General features: G+C 39.1%; 1 protein-coding gene across 3 annotated transcripts in view; it reads left to right on the forward strand.

Annotated features, from left to right (window-relative positions):
• TBCEL (tubulin folding cofactor E like) overlaps positions 1-18,865 on the forward strand; it is a 74,569-nt gene that overhangs the window by 20,630 nt on the left and 35,074 nt on the right. For all 3 annotated transcript variants that reach the window (XM_047071664.1, XM_047071665.1, XM_047071663.1), the window contains 4 exons: positions 7,084-7,233; positions 8,924-9,063; positions 15,251-15,432; positions 16,746-17,002. In XM_047071664.1, coding sequence (XP_046927620.1) covers positions 7,101-7,233; positions 8,924-9,063; positions 15,251-15,432; positions 16,746-17,002 — 712 coding nt within the window. In that variant the 5' untranslated portion in view covers positions 7,084-7,100. The remainder of the gene's footprint in view (positions 1-7,083; positions 7,234-8,923; positions 9,064-15,250; positions 15,433-16,745; positions 17,003-18,865) is intronic.

Below are 18,865 nucleotides of genomic sequence, written 5' to 3' on the forward strand. Positions count from 1 at the left end.
CTTTTTTCACAGGCAGTTGATAACAATGAGGAATTAAAAAGCCATTTGGTAGATTATTAGCTCATTCCCAGATAGATCACTTAAAAATGTTTATGTTTCAAAAAGATAACAGTATATGAAAGGAAAAGATGATGTATACATGTAGTGAGCTCAGGTGGTTCAAATGGGTGCAGTGAAAAAGCGAATCTCCTTTCCACCCTTATTCTTCATTTCCTCCCTCTGGATTTTTTTTTTTTTTTTTTTTTGAAGTTGTGAGTGAGGCTAGCGGTATTGGTATTCACACTTCATGAAATATGGTACTCCACCATAAAGTATTTTTGTGAAGTACATATTGATCTTGCGTACCGGTGTGAAGATTTGTCTTGTGTATCTTCCAGTGTTAGTGGTCAGAAGTGTTCTGTTTTCAGTTGTGTTGAGTTTCATACCGACTTTGACCTGACCCTTTGCTGGGAACATCAAGTGTGAATGGTTTGACAGTGATGAGGAGTTTTAAGTGACTGGACATTCTTTTCTTATACTAATCTATTTGGCAAAAATGTACTGAGCACTTTATCCTCCAATTTGCACTTCATCCTGACTTTCTCCAAGCACTTTTACAAGAGCACATTATGGTTCAGATTTGAGGCACAAAGCAGTTGAGATTTTCACAGGCACACTCCACAACTTGGTAATGGAACCAACATCACCCAAGACTCCTGGCTCCCTGGCTTTCAGAACCAATTCAGAATACTTTTACAAATGCATTAGAACTCTGCCAACTACAGAGGTAGTGAGATGTAATTTGACACCCGTTCTTTCCAGAAAGTCATAGATTACCCCCTCCCCCCCCCCCCACCAAAACCTTTTAAAAGGCTCCAGTTAAAGATCTTTTTCCATCCTGTATTTCCTCATTTTTCAGTCTGTTTGGTTTTCAGTTTTCCTTTCCCACCTACTGTTCCTCCTAAAACTGCCCCAACAGATTTTGAGTAGATTTATGTTACTGATCAATTTTGCAATCTTAATGTTCTAATTCAAAGCCCATGTATTCTTGTGTACACTATCTACATTCCTGGAAGGCTATTCCAATAGAGTATCCTGGAAAATGACCAATGAAGGCGCCTGGCATTGCTTTTAAGTCTTTAGGAAAAAAAGAATATGAAACAAACCTCTAGACTATTTGGAAGAGTTTTTAAAGCATGGGGCCATGAGGAATAACTTGTTAAGTTCCCGTGATTGCTGGCTTAGTAGGACTTATTTTAATGTGAGTATGCCTCTAGTGTTGCCATCCCTCAGTTTGCCTGTATTTAAGTTGTGTATTAGATTATTGCCCTTGAATTGGCTTGAGTTTAAGTGGTTCTAAAGCTTCCAGTTTAAAGATGCTATTTAAACTTGGTGAACATTATTTTGACACAAAGTGAGTTGAGCACCCTCCCTACACACTTTTTATTCTTTTTTTTAAAAAAAAATGTTTATTTATTTATTTTTGAGAGAGAGAGTGTGTGCGAGCAGGGGAGGGGCAGAGAGAAAGACGGAGAGAGAGAATCCCAAGCAGGCTCCATGCTGTCAGCACAGAGCCTGATGTGGGGCTTGAACTCACTAAGTAACTCACTGACAGTGAGATAAGATCAAGACCTGAGCTGAAATTAAGAGTCAGACACCCAACTGAATCATCCTGACACCCCATTGAACTGCCAAGTATATAAAAGATAACAATGTAACCTCTTTGACTTTTGTTAAACACTTCCAAAAATTCTGTTGCCATTCTGCTTGAGACCGGTCTTTGATAAGAACCGTGGTGTCTGTCCCTAGTGGCATAGCACCTGCCCTGTGTTGTCTGCTGTTGGTGATAAGTTTACTTGTAAAAGAACCTTCCACCTGAAGATTCCTGAAGTCTTTGATGAACACATACACTTCAGTTTTGTGACAACAATCAGCACTGAGTTGGAGGACAGCAGCATTTATCACTCCCTGTGGATGGAAAGAACAAACTGCCTTGTACTAACAGGTTCTGTCTTTAAGCTCACGAATGAGGATCCTGACAGAGGGCAGTCCTGAATTTTCAAGATGTCGTGTGATATCCTCATTGTGAAATGTACTTCATAGTCTAGACCTTGATAAATGAAACTTTTGTTCAGTAGATGGCCATGTGCTTAGTGAGTATCTACTCTGTGTTCTAGGCATTTGTGAGTTGATTTTACAAAGTACAGTAGACTTGGCCCTGGTAGTAATTTAGGGAATGGGCCAAGTTTAAAGACCACTTTTATATTCATGTTTTTTTTTTCAAATTCTTATTACAAAACTGAGAGGAACATTTTAGCTCATCTATAGGTGAGAAAATTAAAGTAGAGAGAGGTTACATAGCTAGCTTATGTTCTACCCAGCTAGTAAATGATCGAGCCTGAGTTTTCTATGTTCATGTGCTTTCTACCATACTACAACTTCCTGTAATATGTAATTAATAACATGTGTATATTTTAGAGCTTTACAACAGCCCTGTAATCCCAATAGTGCATTTGTATATCTTAGAGCTCTGTAGCAGCCCTGAAGCCCATTAGTCTAGATGTTCCTATGGTATCTTACAGACAAAGACATTTGAGTCCTAGAGAAATAGTGTCTTGCCTGATGACACAAAACTATTAAGTGGTAGTACTGAGGGGGCTTACACCTACTCCCCATCCTGAATTCTCTGCTCCTCCTGCTTGGCACACTGGAAGCTAGTGGTTTTTGGACTCCACAACATTTATTGAGTTCTGTATAGTGCACTGTGCCAGATGCTGGGAATTAATATTGGAGAAATAAAATGACCCTGTGGTGTTCCCCTTTATACTGTAATGGTGGAGCTAGTATAGTCACATGAGAAAATACCTACCACTCAGCATAATTAAACCATATAAGTAAAAGTAAACCAGTGTAACATAGTGAAGTAAATATGTCACTTCCAATGGCAAATAGTTTGGAGCATTATCTGGCGCATATCACACAGCCTTCTGAGAAGTTTTTTAATGCTCATACCTGCTGGTTTCTTCTAGGACCATATACAAGTAGTCATTTTCAGCCTCTTCAGCTTTACTTGCTGCTTCTTTGTAATCTATAATCATATGTTCATCCCTCTTCTATTTTAAGAGGAAAAATCTTGACAGTTGCCCCCAATTCTCTACTCTGTCCTGTTCCTGCCTAATTTATCAGCCCATTTCATCCTCCCCTTCTTGTCAGCTGCCCTTCTAATTAAAACTTCTCAAAATGTTGGGGCGCCTGGGTGGCTCAGTTGGTTGAGCATCTGACTTCGGCTCAGGTCATGATCTCACAGTCTGTGGGTTTGAGCCCCGCGTCGGGCTCTTTGCTGACAGCTCGGAGCCTGGAGCCTGCTTCGGATTCATGCTCTGTCTCTCTCTGTCAAAAATAAATAAACATTAAAAAAAATTTTTTTTTAAAACTTCTCAAAATGTTGACTGTACGCTCTACTCTGTGGTTGTTCCATTCCTTCATGACTCTGCTCTCTCTGCCTGTCCTTTAAACAGCAGTGTCCCTGAGAGTTCGATTGTCCTGCTGTTCTTCTTAGAAATATTGCCTGTATCCTGATGATGTAGAAATCTTCATCTCTAGCTCACATTTCTCACCCAACTGCAGACTGTTTCCTTGGATAGCCCACAGATACCTCAGACTGGAAGTGGATAAAGTGGATTTCATCATTTTCTTCTGCAAAACGAAATCTCTTCATATTTTCTTTTTACTTAATGGTATCATCAGTCACCTGGTCACCTGTGCTAGAAACCTGGGGATCAGTCTTGACTCTATCTTCTTCTCAGCCCCTATAATTCCTGAAAAGCTTGCTTTAACATATATATGTATACATACATACATAAATATATATATATACACATACATATATATATATACACATACATATATATATATATATATTTTTTATTTTTTTTTTTAACTTGGAGACTGGACTGAAAAGCTTGCTTTTCTAAATTGACCTTGAATCTGCCCCAGCTTTCTCTTTATACTAACACTGTATTAGGTCAGGCCCTTGTTATCTCTCTCCTGGTTTTGTTTTTTTGTTTGTTTGTTTTGTTTTGTTTTTAACATTTTAAGAACATTGCACTTTATTTTTTATTGAGGTGTAACTAGCACACAGTGTTATATTAGTTCCAGGTGTGCAGCATATTGATGCAACAATCCTGTACATCACTCAATACTTGCCACAATAAATGTAGTCAGCATTGTCACCATACAACATTATTATAATATTGTTGAGTATATTCCCTATCCATGACTTTTTTTTAATAACAAAGTTTGTATTTCTTAATCCTTTATATATATATATATATTAATGTTTATTTTTGAGAGAGAGAATGTGAGCTGGGGAGGGGCAGAGAGGGAGACACAGAATCCGAAGCAGGCTCCAGGATCTGAGTTGTCAGCACAGAGCCCCACGCGGGGCTCGAACTCACAAGCTGCGAGATCATGACCTGAGCCAAAGTCGGACGCTTAACTGACTGAGCCATCCAGGCGCATCCCCCTTCTTATCTATTTTGCCCATCTCCCAACCTGTCTCCCCTCTGTCAACCATCAGTTTTTCTTTGTATTTAAAGGTCTGTCTTTTTGTTTGTTTTGTTTTTTAAATTCCATATATAGGTGAAACCATATGGTATTTGTTTTTCTCTCTCTGGCTCATTTCATTTAGCATAATGCCCTCTAGGTTCATCCATGTTGTCCCAGATGGCAAGATCTCGTTCTTTTTTATGGCTGAGTAATATTCCATTGTATGTATGTATGTATGTAGGTATGTATGTATACATACCTACACACATACCACATCTTTATCCATTCATCTGTCTGTGGGCACTTGGATTGCTTCCATATCTTGGCTATTGTAAGTAATGCTGCAGTGAACATAGGGGTGCATATACCTTTTCGAGTTAGTGTTTTCACTTTCTTTGGGTAAATACTCAGTAGTGGAAAAACTGATTATATGGTATCTCTATTTTGAACTTTGGGGGGAACCTCAATACTGTTTTTCACAGTGGTTGCACCAAGTTACATTCCCACCGGTAGTGCATGAGGGTTCCCTTTACTCCACATCCTCTTCCAACACTTGTTTCTTGTCTTTTTGATAGCAGCCATTCTGACTGATGTGAGGTGTTACCTCATTGTGGTTTTGATTTGCATTTTCCTGATGATTAGTGATGCTTGAGCTTTTCATGGGCCAATTGGCAATCTGTACATCTTCTTTAGAAAAGTGTCTATTTAGGTCCTCTGCCCATATGTTAATTGGTCTTTTTTTTTTAGTGTTGAGTTGGATAAGTTCTTTATATGTTTTGAGTATTAATCCCTTATCAGATACATCATTTATAAATATCTTTTCCTGTTTAGTAGGTTGCCTTTTGTTCTGTTGATGGTTTCCTTTGCTGTGCAAAAGCTTTTTATTTTGATGTAATCCCAATAATCTATTTTTGCTTTTATTTTCCTTGCCTGAGGTCTCTCCTGTATTTTTGTGGTATCCTTCTAGCTCTTCTCCCTGCCTTTGATATGTATTTCCTCTTATTCATCAGCTACTTGATTGCCAAAAAGAGCTTCCTACAAATTTTAATTGTTGTATTCCCATTCTTAAAACCTGTTAGTTTCTTCTTGTTTTCTACAGGATAAAGTCCAGCTTCTTACTGTAGTACATACGATCTCCTCTGAGGTTCCTGATTAGTTACTCCTTATGCTATTTTCTGTTAGGCCGTTGTGCATTCTGATTGCTATACCTTTTTACATGTTATCCCTTCTTCTTAGAGTACTCTTAACTCACCTTCCTTTTTATGATTATTTTAGTAAAAAGCTTAGCATCTGATAGTTGGAACTATGGAGGTCAATTAGTTGCCTACATTTTGATTTATATTTAATATAGCTCATAGGCCAGCCCATCAAGATAATGGGTTAGCAGGCTGTCAGAAGTTAGCATTTTACTTTGTTTTGTTTGTTTGTTTATTTATTTTAGAGAGAGGGCACGAGCATGGGAGGGGGCAGAGGGAGAGAGAAAGAGACTCTCAAGCAGGCTCCATGTTCAGCACGGAGCCCAACTCAGGGCTCAATGCCATGACCCTGGGTTCATGACCAGAGCCAAAATCAAGAGTCAAACACTCAACTGAATGAGCCACCTAGGGGCCCCTAGCATATTTTTAACATTACCTGTTTTAACCTCTGCGTGAGTACTGAGAGGATGCTAGAGTTACTGTATATTTGGACCCTAAGCTGAGGTTAGACACTGAAGATGCTACCCAAACTCAAAACCAAAAGAAATGACATTGTGTATTAGTTAGGATTAGGTCCATTTGTAACTAATTGAGAAACTGAACCCTGGCTTAAATAAAACAGAAGGTTATATATCTTTCACAGAAATTTCCAGAGGTATGCAAGCCAGCACCATTATGGCAGCCCAGTTCCATGAAGTCCTCAGGGACTTAGGTTCCTTTCAGCTCTTTGTTTTCCTTCCTCGGGGTGTGTTTTTTGGGCCTGTAGTGCAAGGTGGTCTTTGTTTTCTAGGCAATAGAATTGAGCCAGAGACCAGGAAGGAGGCAAAGGCATTACTCTGGCTATCTGCCATAGACCATTTCTATCCCGTCAACTAGAACCTAGTCATATACTCATCCCTAAGTCCGATGTATACAGTTAAAAATTCTTTTAGGGTGGAAGAAGAGGAGAATGGATTTTGAGGGATAAATATCAATGGATTCATCTAAATTCTTTAATCTGATGTTGAGTCTATACCTTTCCTTTCAGTCCTTTTTCCTCTAACTTACCACATAAACCCCATGTTCCAGCCCAAAGTCTTTCTATTACCGTTGGCTGGAAATGACTGTCTCCTCATCAACATCTTGTGGCACTGTTATTCTGGATTGCAGTTATCATATACTGGACTGCATTGCTGTCATTTGTCTACATATGTAGCCTCCTTATATCGTAAGGTCTCACCACAGTGTATATTCCTGGGAGCGTTGACCGTGTCTCATATGTCTGTACTGCCTGGGCTGGTGCATTCTAAATAATTGGTTTGCGATACAAATTTCTTATATGCTAAATGAGTAACTTGGATGATTTCTTGGTTTCTTGTAGAATTTTAGGAAAGGAAGATGGATCAACCTAGTGGAAGGAGTTTTATGCAAGTATTATGTGAAAAATATAGTCCTGAAAACTTTCCTTACCGTCGTGGTCCTGGGATGGGAGTCCACGTCCCAGCCACACCTCAGGGCTCTCCTATGAAAGGTAAGATAGACGTGACCTAAAACATTTATTTACTGGAGCTTAGTACTTGGGACATCAAACCAGATATTGCCTTGTTTGTAAGTTATTTCCTTTATTTTGGAATTCGAGTTGCATAGTCTTTCTTTCTTGTTAGGACTTCAGTTTTTTGAAAAACCCAAAAGGATCTCTTTTCCTACAGACTGGCTGGAAGCTGGCTTACTTGTGTTCATAAGGCGCGAACAATATCTGAGTGGTGATGTTTCAAATATGTGTTCTGACGAGGAACTTCAGAGGATGTGAGATAGTCCAAGACTGGCCTGTGCCCTCAGTGACCTTACAACCTAATTGGATTACAAAATACTCACATTTACAAGCATCTAACACTGTTATGTGCAGTTCACGTTGAGCCAAATGATTGGCACAGTGATTGGGAAAGAAATTTAGGAGAGAGTTAATAAATATGATCAGGAAAGGGTTCAAAGCTATGAGACTTGAACGGACTCTTTAAGAATGTAGAATTTGGTTAGGGAGGAGATAAAGACATAGATCTAGGAGAGGGGGTATGGTGTGAGCAGAGATCTACAGCATTTAGAAATGTGCAAGATGTGTCTCTCGCTTACGTGTTAGGCTCATGCGTATTGAACAGCTCTTGGATGTAGTTCTTGGTGAGTGTGGGAGATCAATATTGACAGTGTTTTAGTTCCTGTGTTCCTCAATACAACTGTCTTATCACTCCATATAAATTGGAATGGCAGAAAGAGGTGGCTTTCTTACTTAGTCATTTTTTTTCAAGCTTCATTTCCATGCTGAAAAATTTGATACTGGAAAGTGCTGAGTTGAAAAATTACATGATTTGAGGCCTCCATGAGTCAAATATTTCCTTTGTGAGTCCTTATTTCATACCAGATAGGGAAAGAGTGGCTGAATTCTCATGTCTGTCCTTTTTCCTAGGGCAAGAAGCATGGTTTTATTGACACGTATTTTTGAACCAGGCGGTAGTTGGACCAAATTCATTAAATAGTTTAAGACCCTGCAATACTTTCTCCCATTACAATGATGTATTTTTAAATGTCTAATTTTCATAAAGGACACATTCTACATGGATATGAAACAGAAATGATTGACAGAGAAGTATGAGAGAAAGAGACGTAGATTTTTAATGAATCCACTTAAGTGAGGAGGATTTCCTCAATGATAGGAATTTGAAAATAGGAGTGATTTCACAGTAGACTAACTAACGGTTTGAAATAATTTTCAAGGGCAGCAATTGGTGGAAATACACATCAGACAGAAAAGAGCTATCCAGAATGATACTTTTGAACTAAATTTTAAAAAAGAAAGAATTGAGGCCAATTAGAAGGCAGTGGTAGTCCAGATGAATCACAGTTTCTAGTGTTCAGATGATAAGATCATAGCAAGGATGATAGCTGTGTTGTTTGTAGTTGAGATCAGCAATCCTGCCATGGGGGGAAGCCTGCAAGACTTTTTGGGTGTACTAGTCCAGTACTTTTGTTCTCCTCCTGGTCCATATTTGACTGTTTCCCGTTAAATTCAGTACCCTTTGATCCCATCATATTCTGTATTTTCCAGGTCCTCGTGTAATTTTCTGCTGTTTGGTTTTGATTCCTGGGGGCTGAATGTATGTAGACAAGAATCAGGCTGATTTAGAAAGTGTTGTGTTCCCCACCCCACCCCCCCGCCCCCGATTCAGATCGCCTCAACCTCCCAAGTGTACTGGTGTTGAACAGCTGTGGAATAACATGTGCAGGAGATGAAAAAGAAATTGCTGCCTTCTGTGCTCATGTGTCGGAACTAGATCTTTCTGACAACAAACTCGAAGACTGGCATGAGGTAAAGTTTTTATATTGCTGCATTTTGGTGAATTCTACTGAATTCTGGTTCTCACTGGAGATTCTTGGCTCTGTGTCTCAAGATAAATAACTGACTACTTCGGCTGTTCTGTTGGTTTTTTTTTTTCAATTAACATTGTTACTGCTAATTTTTCATTAATGTGAAAAGCACCAAGGAACTTTATTCCAGGCATCTAGAGGTTAATAAGGCTGCAGAGGTGTAGACTGCCAACAATGCATTGGAGTTTCTACTGTTTCACTAGTTTACACATATCCTGTGTTCATTGTACCACTCGTTCACCATTTATTACTATAAATTCACATAAAAATTGCTTGAGCTCAAAACTAAGATTGTAAAAATATTAATTTTTATTACTGAAATTTACTCCAAAATTTAAGAACTTTTCTAAAACGAATATTTTAAAACTTTTCCTTATTCTATTAAGTCTCATAGGTGATTTGACAGTCCCGATGTCTTTTGACCTCAGAGTAAGTCAAGCCAACTACACAAATAAAAGTATTAACAACATAACATTGCCTACCAGATGATAAAATTAACTCGTGGAAGCTACTGTTAAGAATTAGGGAAGAAGAGGTGCCTGGGTGGCTCAGTTGAGCATCTGACTCTTGATTTCGGCTCAGGTCATGGTCCCAGGGTGATGGGATTGAGCCCTACGTCAGGGTTAGTGCTGAGCATGGAGTCTGCTTAAGGTTCTCTCTCTCTCTCTCTCTCTCTCTCTCTCTCTCTCTCTCTCTCTCTCTGTCTCCCTCTCTCCCTCCCTCTCTCCCTCTCTCTCCCTCCCTCTCTCTCCCTCTCCAATAAAGAAATAAAAAAGAATTAGGGAAAAATAGTTCTTCCTACTTCATTCATTCTCCTGCCTTAATTTAGGATCTTCTTTCTTGCTTAAACTGTGGAGAAAGTTTCCTGATGGATTTTCCGGCTTCCCGTAAGTTGTCTTCTATAGTGCAACCAGACTCCTTTTAATAAATGGAATAAGATTATGACACTCTCCTGCTTAAAGTCCTTTAGTTGCTAAGATCTGAACTCTCTAAATGTAGCCTTCCACCGTATGGCCCTTGGCTACTTTTAGAGCTTTATCTCCATCTTTAGCCATATGCTTTTTCTTGCAGCTCATGATAAACTCTTGACATGAAAAGCTTCCTTGCTTTTATTCATTCTCAGTCCACTGCTGTTTTTCCTTGTCTCCCTGGCCTCTTCCTTCCCACGTATCTTGGCCCAAGTCACTATTCTTCTATGAAACTTTCCCCGGCTCTCATTCAGGCAGAAGTACATTATCCCAGCACCTGTATCATGATACATGTGATCATTTATCACAATGTAGTGCAGTCACTTGTATACTTGATACTTTTCCTGCTGGACCCTGAGCTTATTAAAAGTCGAGATTTTTGTCTCTATTATCATCAGCACCCAGAGTGTCATACTAGGTATTCAAATGTTTGTTGAATGCATTAATGAACAAATGATTGTATCTTAAGGATTGATCAAGACCTCTTGCTCCAACTTTTCCTGCGATCTTAAGAAGCTCACTTAATCCTTTGGTGTTTTGCTTTGCTCATCTCTAAGATGGGGCTGCAGATGAAACTAATCATTGAGGTGCTTTGTGGGTATTAAATGCCATACAGATTCGAAGACAGCTTTTTTGTTTAAAAAAAACCTGTCGGTGACCTAGTTTTCTTCAGCTTTTCTTATTATTTGTCTGTTTCATTGTCTTGTTTACTCTGATAACTGTGCTTCTGGTACATTTCCTATTTTTATTAAGATGTTTACCAAATTCTTTGAGATGCATGTCCTTTGATTTTTAAGTGACTTGTTAATATATATGCAGATTTGTGTTCCAAGAAATAATCTCTATTTGTACATGGATTTATTTACTAATTCATTTATCTAAACAACTAGTATAGTTCACTGTTCAACAGATTACAGTCTTTGTCTTCTTGGTCCTTTGAGATGCTTAGTTGACATGCATGCTGTGTCCATGCTGCACAGAGGCAACAAGAACTGCCTGGTTCACCCCTCCCCGTCTCCCGGATTCCCACAGTGGTCCGCTGCTGAACCTCCGGGGAGAGTCTTTAACCTGCACGGGTGACAAGTCAGACCACATTTTCCTCTGAATCATTTCACATCCTATGTTCGCAGGCTGATTCCCTTAAATGTGTTTCTTTGGGAGTGTAAAATTTCACCAAGGTTTTGTGCTTTGACCACATACATAAGCTAAGCTTTTGCCAAGTGGTGAGAGCAGTTTAACAGTGATCGAGCTGGTGCCTCGGAAGAACAATCTATGTCAGCGTGGATCAGAACACAGAGTTTACACTAGGCAGTTCAGCCTTTTCTCTGCTTAGAGAAAGGTCTACACGAAATATTTTCCATCCATTAACATGTATGGCCAGAGGGTCATATGTTCATTTGTGCTCTGTATGTATATTCTTACATGTCCTCTATAAGTGTATATCCAGGCAGTTTTCAAATAAATCTTTGTTGCTGCTACCATTCGGGTTTCCGTTTTCCAATTTATTTTTGTTTTCATCATTCCTTTATATTTTGTCCTTTGCTTTAACTGTAGTTGATGCCAATCTTCTAGAATATCTATCAGAGAGCACAGAGAGATGGGAGAAACACTGACAGCAGAAGAATATTGATTTTTAGGATAGATTAAACTCTGCCAGGCTACAAATGCCTCATAGGTCACAGTTTTAAGACATTACATTTCGACCTCATTACAACCTGTGTACCTGATCACCAAAACGATAAATTCATCCCTGGCCATTAAGTCAGTTTATTTTGGCCAGTTTTTGATACAGCAATGTGGGACAAAATAAGATAGTTTGTTCTTTTCGTGTTTTGAATGGTCACTAATGTTATAAGTAACTTCTTTTGTAGTTTAAACTACTGGCTATTGTATGTATATTCAGGGACAAAGATAAATATGAGTGAGAAGTGTAATACTGTGAGGGGAGGCAAAGATTTGTCTCCATCCTTTGAAAATTGGGCATCTGTGTGTGAAAAAAGATGCATTTTTTAGCTTTTGACTTGAATTTCCCAAGGCATCTCCTTTTTCCTCCCTTTCTTATCAAAACCATTTTATAGGAGAAATTAACCCAAGTAGTTGAGAGGAGGGAGGAATTAGCCCCTCAGGTGAGGCAGAGAATAGCTTGGGTATAAGTTACAGATTGTTATCTTACAACCCTTTCCCCATTTTTCTTAAAACTTTAGTTTCTTCATTTTTACAAGCAGAGTAGAGGCTCCTCTATTCAATCATAGAACTGTAGAGACCTAGAAGGTCGTGTAAGTTCACTCCATGTTTCGGCACATGAACAACGCAGGTTTGAACTGTGTGGGTCCACTTACATGCAGGCTTCTTGCAGGACAGTACTGTAAATATATTTTCTCTTCCTTACGGTTTTCTTAATAACATTTTCTCTAGGTGGGTGGAGGATGGGCTAAACGAATGATGGGTACTAAGGAGGGCACTTGTGATGAGCACTGGCTGTTTGAAAGTGACGAATCACTAAATTCTTCTCCCGAAACTAATATTACACTATATGTTAACTAACTAGGATTTAAATAAAAACTTGAAACATATAGAAAAAAGAAAAAGAAGAAAAAAAGGCCAGGTGTAAAAGAGAGGATCTCTTTTGTAAAAATTCTTAAAATATCTACAGATGTAAGTGTATATGTTGGAATATGCATGCATTTTTTTTTTCTGGGAAGAATCGCAAGAATTTGTTCTGTTCAAATTTCATAACTGTGAACATTTTGTTACTGTTGTGTTTTGACTTCATTAAGGATTACCGGGCTGTTGAATTGGGGCCTTTTTTAGTTTTCTTTATATTTCTTTATATGAAAACAAAACACATATTACTAAAGCAACAAGACGAAACAAAAACATATTTTCTCTAGCTCACTTGATTGTAAGAATACAGTCCATAATACATACAACATACAGATAAGTTAATTGACTGTTTACATTATCATTAAGGCTTCCTGTCAACAGTAGGCTATCAGTAAAGTTTCAGGGGAGTCAAAACTTGTAGGCAGATTTTCAACTTTGTGGGATGTTGGTGCCCCTAACCTCTGTGTTGTTCAAGGGTCAGCTGTATCACTCTAACTACAGGAGTCTTTTTTTTTTTTTTAGAGTTTAAAAAAGGTAAGTCAGTATACTGCCCTAGAAACTCGCTCAATGTTTGTTTGTAGGACATTTTTAGAAGTACATTTGCCTGTGTAATTAATATATTTTCGAAAATCTTATCATTAGTGTAAGGTTACCCCCAAATCCTTTTTAGCCTTAACCTTTTAAAGAATATTTTTATTTGTAACATATATTATTTTTTCCTGCTTGAATTATTAGACTATAGTCCAATTTTATCTTTCTAGGATATTCCATACGATATAACATACAGCCAGGGTTGACAGATTGGTTCATACTATACTTACTATGTTAGGAATAGTTACATTTATTGAATGATGTTGTGCCATTAATTATTCAGCAAACATTAAGTACCCACTGTGCAGTAGTGAACTATCCCCTGCTTTCATGGAATTACATCCTATTGGGGAATAGGTAAGGAAGTCAGTTTCTACACTGGGTTCAGTGCTTTACACTCTATCTCATTTATTCCCACCAACAGTCCTGTGAAACAGGTGGGTCCTATTGTCTCTAAGTTACAAATGAGGAAGTGGAGAGTTGGGGAGGTAAAATAACTTGTCAGACCACACAGCTAGGAAGTGTTGGAACCTGGTTTGAACCTAGCTTTTTTTGACTCTGAAAACAGTCCTATTTCTCATAACGTTTAATCACCACATTTCCTATTTGATGCTTACTACATTTACTGGGCTTTGAACATTTACTTCATACTTGTTTAAGCTCGTTCTTTTTTTCGGGTTGTATTTATAATCTAGTTGTGGTGTGTTGGAAGAACCGTGGCTCTGAATTACTAAATCCTAGATTGGGTTCTTGTGACGCTGAGACCTCAGTCAAATTATTTAACATTCCTGAGCCTGACTTTCTTCATTTGTTAAAATGAAAATAGTTTATCTTGCAAGTTGTTTTGAGAATTGAGTGAAATAAGCTTTATCAAAAGAGACTAGTACTATGTAGAGCTAATAGTTAAGGTGAGTAATGCTGATTTCCTTTTTTTAAAAAAATCTTCTTTCCTCCCAAGTTTCTAGCTAAATCGTTAAATTGATGATCATGTTTTCTCTTTTGTTATGGATGCTTTTTGTTTTTGCATGTATATAAAGTTTGGTCATCTTATTTTATCTTATTTTTTTGAGAGAGAGCCAAGTGGGGGAGGGGCAGAGAGAGAGGGACAGAGGATCTGAAGTGGGCTCTGCCCTGACAGCAGACAGCCCCATGTGGGGCTTGAACTCACAAACCGTGAGATCGTGAAACCACAGGATCATGACCTGAGCTGAAGTCAGACGCTCAACCGACTGAGCCACCCAGGTGCCCCCAATTTGGTCATCTTTGAGCCAAATTGAAACTGTTTCTTTTAAAAAAAATTTTTTTTTAAATGTTTTATTTATTTTTGAGACATAGAGCATGAGTGGAGGAGGGGCAGAGAGAGAGGGAGGCACAGAGCCTGACTCGGGGCTTGATCTCACGAACCACAAGATCATGACCTCAGCGGAAGTCATACGCCCAACTGACTGAGCTGCCCAGGCACCCCAAGTTGAAACTGTTTCTAAGTGATTGTGGTTATGTCAGTTTTGAACACCTGAGCTGTTACTGTGTGTTCTTCAATAAATCTTTAATTAGCCTTAATATTGTACTGAGGACAAAAGGAAGGAGAAATTCAAAGAGAATTACATGACCCAGTCTCAGGTCTCTAGAAACTTGCAGCCTAAAACGTCATCAAAATTATCTTTTCTCCATTTATCAAAGAGAATATCATACAGAGCAGAATCAAAAACCTTGCCAAAGGCAACGTGTAAAGTCTTTCTTTTGTACCATTAATTTTCAATTATGTCACTCTTTCATAGAAAGATTAAATTCTTTGCTAAGATTTGTTGAAATTACTTACGCCCCTCTGTAGGTATCGTCACTAACAGGACTCCCTAATGTGAATGGCCTTTTGCCTGGAGCCCCACTCACTTAAGCTTTATGAGCATGATTGCGATTTAAAAACTCTGATTACTGCCTGATATGCATTTCTTTTTTTCTCCCCAGGTCAGTAAAATTGTGTCAAATGTTCCCCAGTTGGAGTTTCTAAACCTGAGTTCCAACCCTCTGAATTTGTCGGTTTTAGAAAGAACATGTGCTGGGTCCTTCTCTGGGGTTCGCAAACTTGTCCTCAACAACAGCAAAGCTTCTTGGGAGACGGTCCACACGATACTGCAGGAGTTACCCGAGTAAGCTCAGAGAGCATGACGGAGAGGGGGCTGTGTTGCCATCTTTGTTAGTACATAGAATCACTGCTGATCTCCCATCTCAGAAACACTAGAACAGCAGATTGGATGGAGAACGAAGTTAGAAAAATGAAGTACTTAGAAGGAGGGTAATTTAGTAGCATTTTCTTTGGAATACTTGTTTAGTGTTGAGTAGCACCGAGACATAAGATATGTCATCCTTTGGCGAGAAAATATCCCTGAGAAGCACTTATCATTTCTAGATCAACCCACCCTTTCTCCATTTTAATCTTCTGATTACCTGATTTCGGAATTTTGCGTCAGCGCTTTTCTTTGGGACGAAAAGAAAAAAATCATACGATCTATAAAATATATTAACACTCAGATGATTAAGTGCCTCGCTGGCCTGATGGGAAAATGGAACTCTTTTCGATAATTTAAACAAGAAATTATGCTTTTGTCTGTCAGTTTAGAAATGCTTTCTTACATTTGTTTGTATGTAGCTTTGAATAAACACATGAGTATTCAAAGGAAGCAGCTTAAAGAAATATGTGAAACTGTAGTTTCTTTGTCTAAATATGGAACTTATCAAAGCCTTTTGAATCTGGTCTCACCCCATTTATTCCATCTGAGTTTCTCACCATCCCTCTAATGAGACTGGTTGCCACTCACTTCACACAACCCCTGGCATGGCAGAAAATGAGCTTGGAGAGCCTGCTTCCCCCTACTGGCCATATGACCGTTGAGAAGCGAATGAACTCCGTTTCCTTGTCTGTAAAATGGGTGTAACTGTATCTACCTGGCAGAAATAGTACAGTCTATAAAGCACTTGGAACAGGGCCTGGCTCAGGGTAGGAATTTAGTAAATGATAGTTAATATTTCTGTTTCCACACATTGCGTTCACATTGTTTCTGGGATTTTCCTCTATCTCCTCTCAACTTTTGCAAGTCTGCCCTTCCTTCAAGGCCATGCAGTCTTCCCTGACTATTCTAACTACAATTTCAATTCCACTCCTATGTGAACTGCTATCTTAGAGTGAGTACTGCCTTATTTAGCATTTAGTTATTTAAGCACAAAATTAATTTAGTGGGTTATCTTCCTGGGTTATATCGTTCTCTGCTGTTTTATGTGTTTTGGGTTCTGTGTCTCCAGCTATATTTTAAGCTTTAGAAAGACATCTTTATGTCTTGCCCGCAATACCTACCAGAGCCTCACACACAGTAGGCACTTATTTATTTATGGAATAAATGAAAGTAGGTGCAAAGTAGAAACATAACTGCTTTCAACAATGAAATATTTCCTTTTTTCTCTGCAGTTTGGAGGAGCTCTTCCTGTGCCTTAACGACTATGAAACAGTGTCTTGTCCTTCTATTTGCTGTCATTCTCTTAAGCTACTACATATAACAGACAATAACCTCCAAGACTGGACTGAAATACGAAAGTTAGGAGTTATGTTTCCCTCACTGGATACTCTCGTCCTGGCGAACAATCATTTGAATGCTATTGAGGAGCCTGATGATTCACTGGCCAGGTTGTTTCCTAATCTACGATCCATCAGCCTCCACAAGTCAGGTGAGGTACATGCAAATTGATCTGAGCTTACACATGAGATCAATGATAGTGTATTTCTTTCAGTCTCGGCTCTGCCTCCTTGTAGGATGCGTTTTCAAGAGTGACGTGCAGGTGCCAGTTGATTAGCTAAATTTAGGGCGTAAATGATAAATACCAAGTGGCATAGCATCTTATTAGCTGTTTATGTTTTATATGCTGAAGAGGTCATACCATGAAAGGAGTGAGACAGATTGATGAGTTGGACAGTAAAAGGCAGAGTCAGAGTACAAGGAATGACAAACTAGCCCATTTTGTCTGGATTCAGGTTAAGGAATTTCAACCTACCGTACCCTGTAAGTGTTTACTTTTCTCTTCTAGTATGGTATAGTAGTTATGTAGTATTAGGTAGGATTGATAGCCAGTTTGCTGCCATTTGATTCTGTGTCTCCCAGAAATGAGTATTTTTAGCCTATTTTTTTTTTAACTAATAAACTTTATGTTTTAGAGCAGTTTTGAATTCATAGCAGAATTGAGCAGGAAGTACCGAGTTCCCGCATACTCTGCACCCACCCACCCCCCCCACGCACAACCTCCCCACTCTCAACATTCCAGCACCAAAGTGATACATCTGTTAATCGAGCCTACATTTTCACATCATCACCCAAAGTCCGTATCTCACATGAGGGCTCACTCTTGGTGTTCTGTGCTTGGGACAAACGTGGAATGACATGTATCTGTCACTATAGTATCATACATAAAAGTTTCACTGCCCTAACAATCCACTGGGTTCTGCCTGTTCGTCTCTCCATACGCCCAATCCCTGGCAAACAGCAGAGACCTTTTGACTGTCTCCGTAGTTTTGCCTTTTCCAGAATGTCATATAGTTGGACTCATACGGTATGTGGCCTTTTCAGATAAGCTTCTTTTACTTCATAATATGCATTTAAGTGTCCTCTATATCTTCTCATGGCTTGATAGCTCATTTCTTTTTTTTTTTTTTTTTTTTTTTTTTTTTTAAATTTTTTTTAATGTTTATTTATTTTTGAGACAGAGAGAGACAGAGCATGAATGGGAGAGGGTCAGAGAGAGAGGGAGACACAGAATCTGAAGCAGGCTCCAGGCTCTGAGCTGTCAGCACAGAGCCCGACGCGGGGCTCGAACTCACGGACTGTGAGATCATGACCTGAGCCGACGTCGGACGCTTAACCGACTGAGCCACCCAGGCGCCCCGATAGCTCATTTCTTTTCAGCGCTGAGTAACTTTCCATTGTGTGGCTCTGCCACAGTTTGTTTATCCATTCACAAGCTGAAGGACATCTTGGTTGCCTCGAAGTTTTGGCACTTATTAATAAAGCCGCTGTAAACCTCTGTGTGCGGGGTTTTGTGTGGACAATAAGTTTTCATTTCATCTGGGTAAATGCCAAGGCGCACGGTTGCCGGATCATACAGTGAGAATATGTGTAGTTTTATGAGACACTGCCTGCTGCCTTCCAAAGTGGCCGCCCCACTTGGCGTGCCACCAGCCACGAATGACACTTGCTGCCGCTCCTCATCTTTGTCAGCATTATGTGCTGTGGATGTGTTGGATTTCGGCCATTCTAGGTGTGTGCTGGTGGAATCTTGTTTTAATTTGCAATTCTGTAATGACCTATGATGTCAGGCATCTTTTCCCATGCTTATTTGCCATCTTGGGGAGGTGTCTGTCTGGGTCATTTGCTCATTTTTTAGTTCAGGTTGTTTATTTCCTTACTGTTGAGTTTTAAGAGTTCTTTGTGTATTTTGGACAACAATCCCTTATCAGATGTGTTTTTAACCAGTCTCTTCTTCCAGTCGGTGACTTTTCTTCTCATTCTCTTGACATTGTCTTTCGGCCCATTTCTTAAA

Source organism: Lynx rufus, unplaced genomic scaffold (assembly GCF_022079265.1).
Source record: "Lynx rufus isolate CCGP_SWC_20201006 ecotype Redwood Valley unplaced genomic scaffold, mLynRuf1.p SCAF_9, whole genome shotgun sequence".
NCBI classification, from domain to species: Eukaryota; Metazoa; Chordata; class Mammalia; order Carnivora; family Felidae; genus Lynx; species Lynx rufus.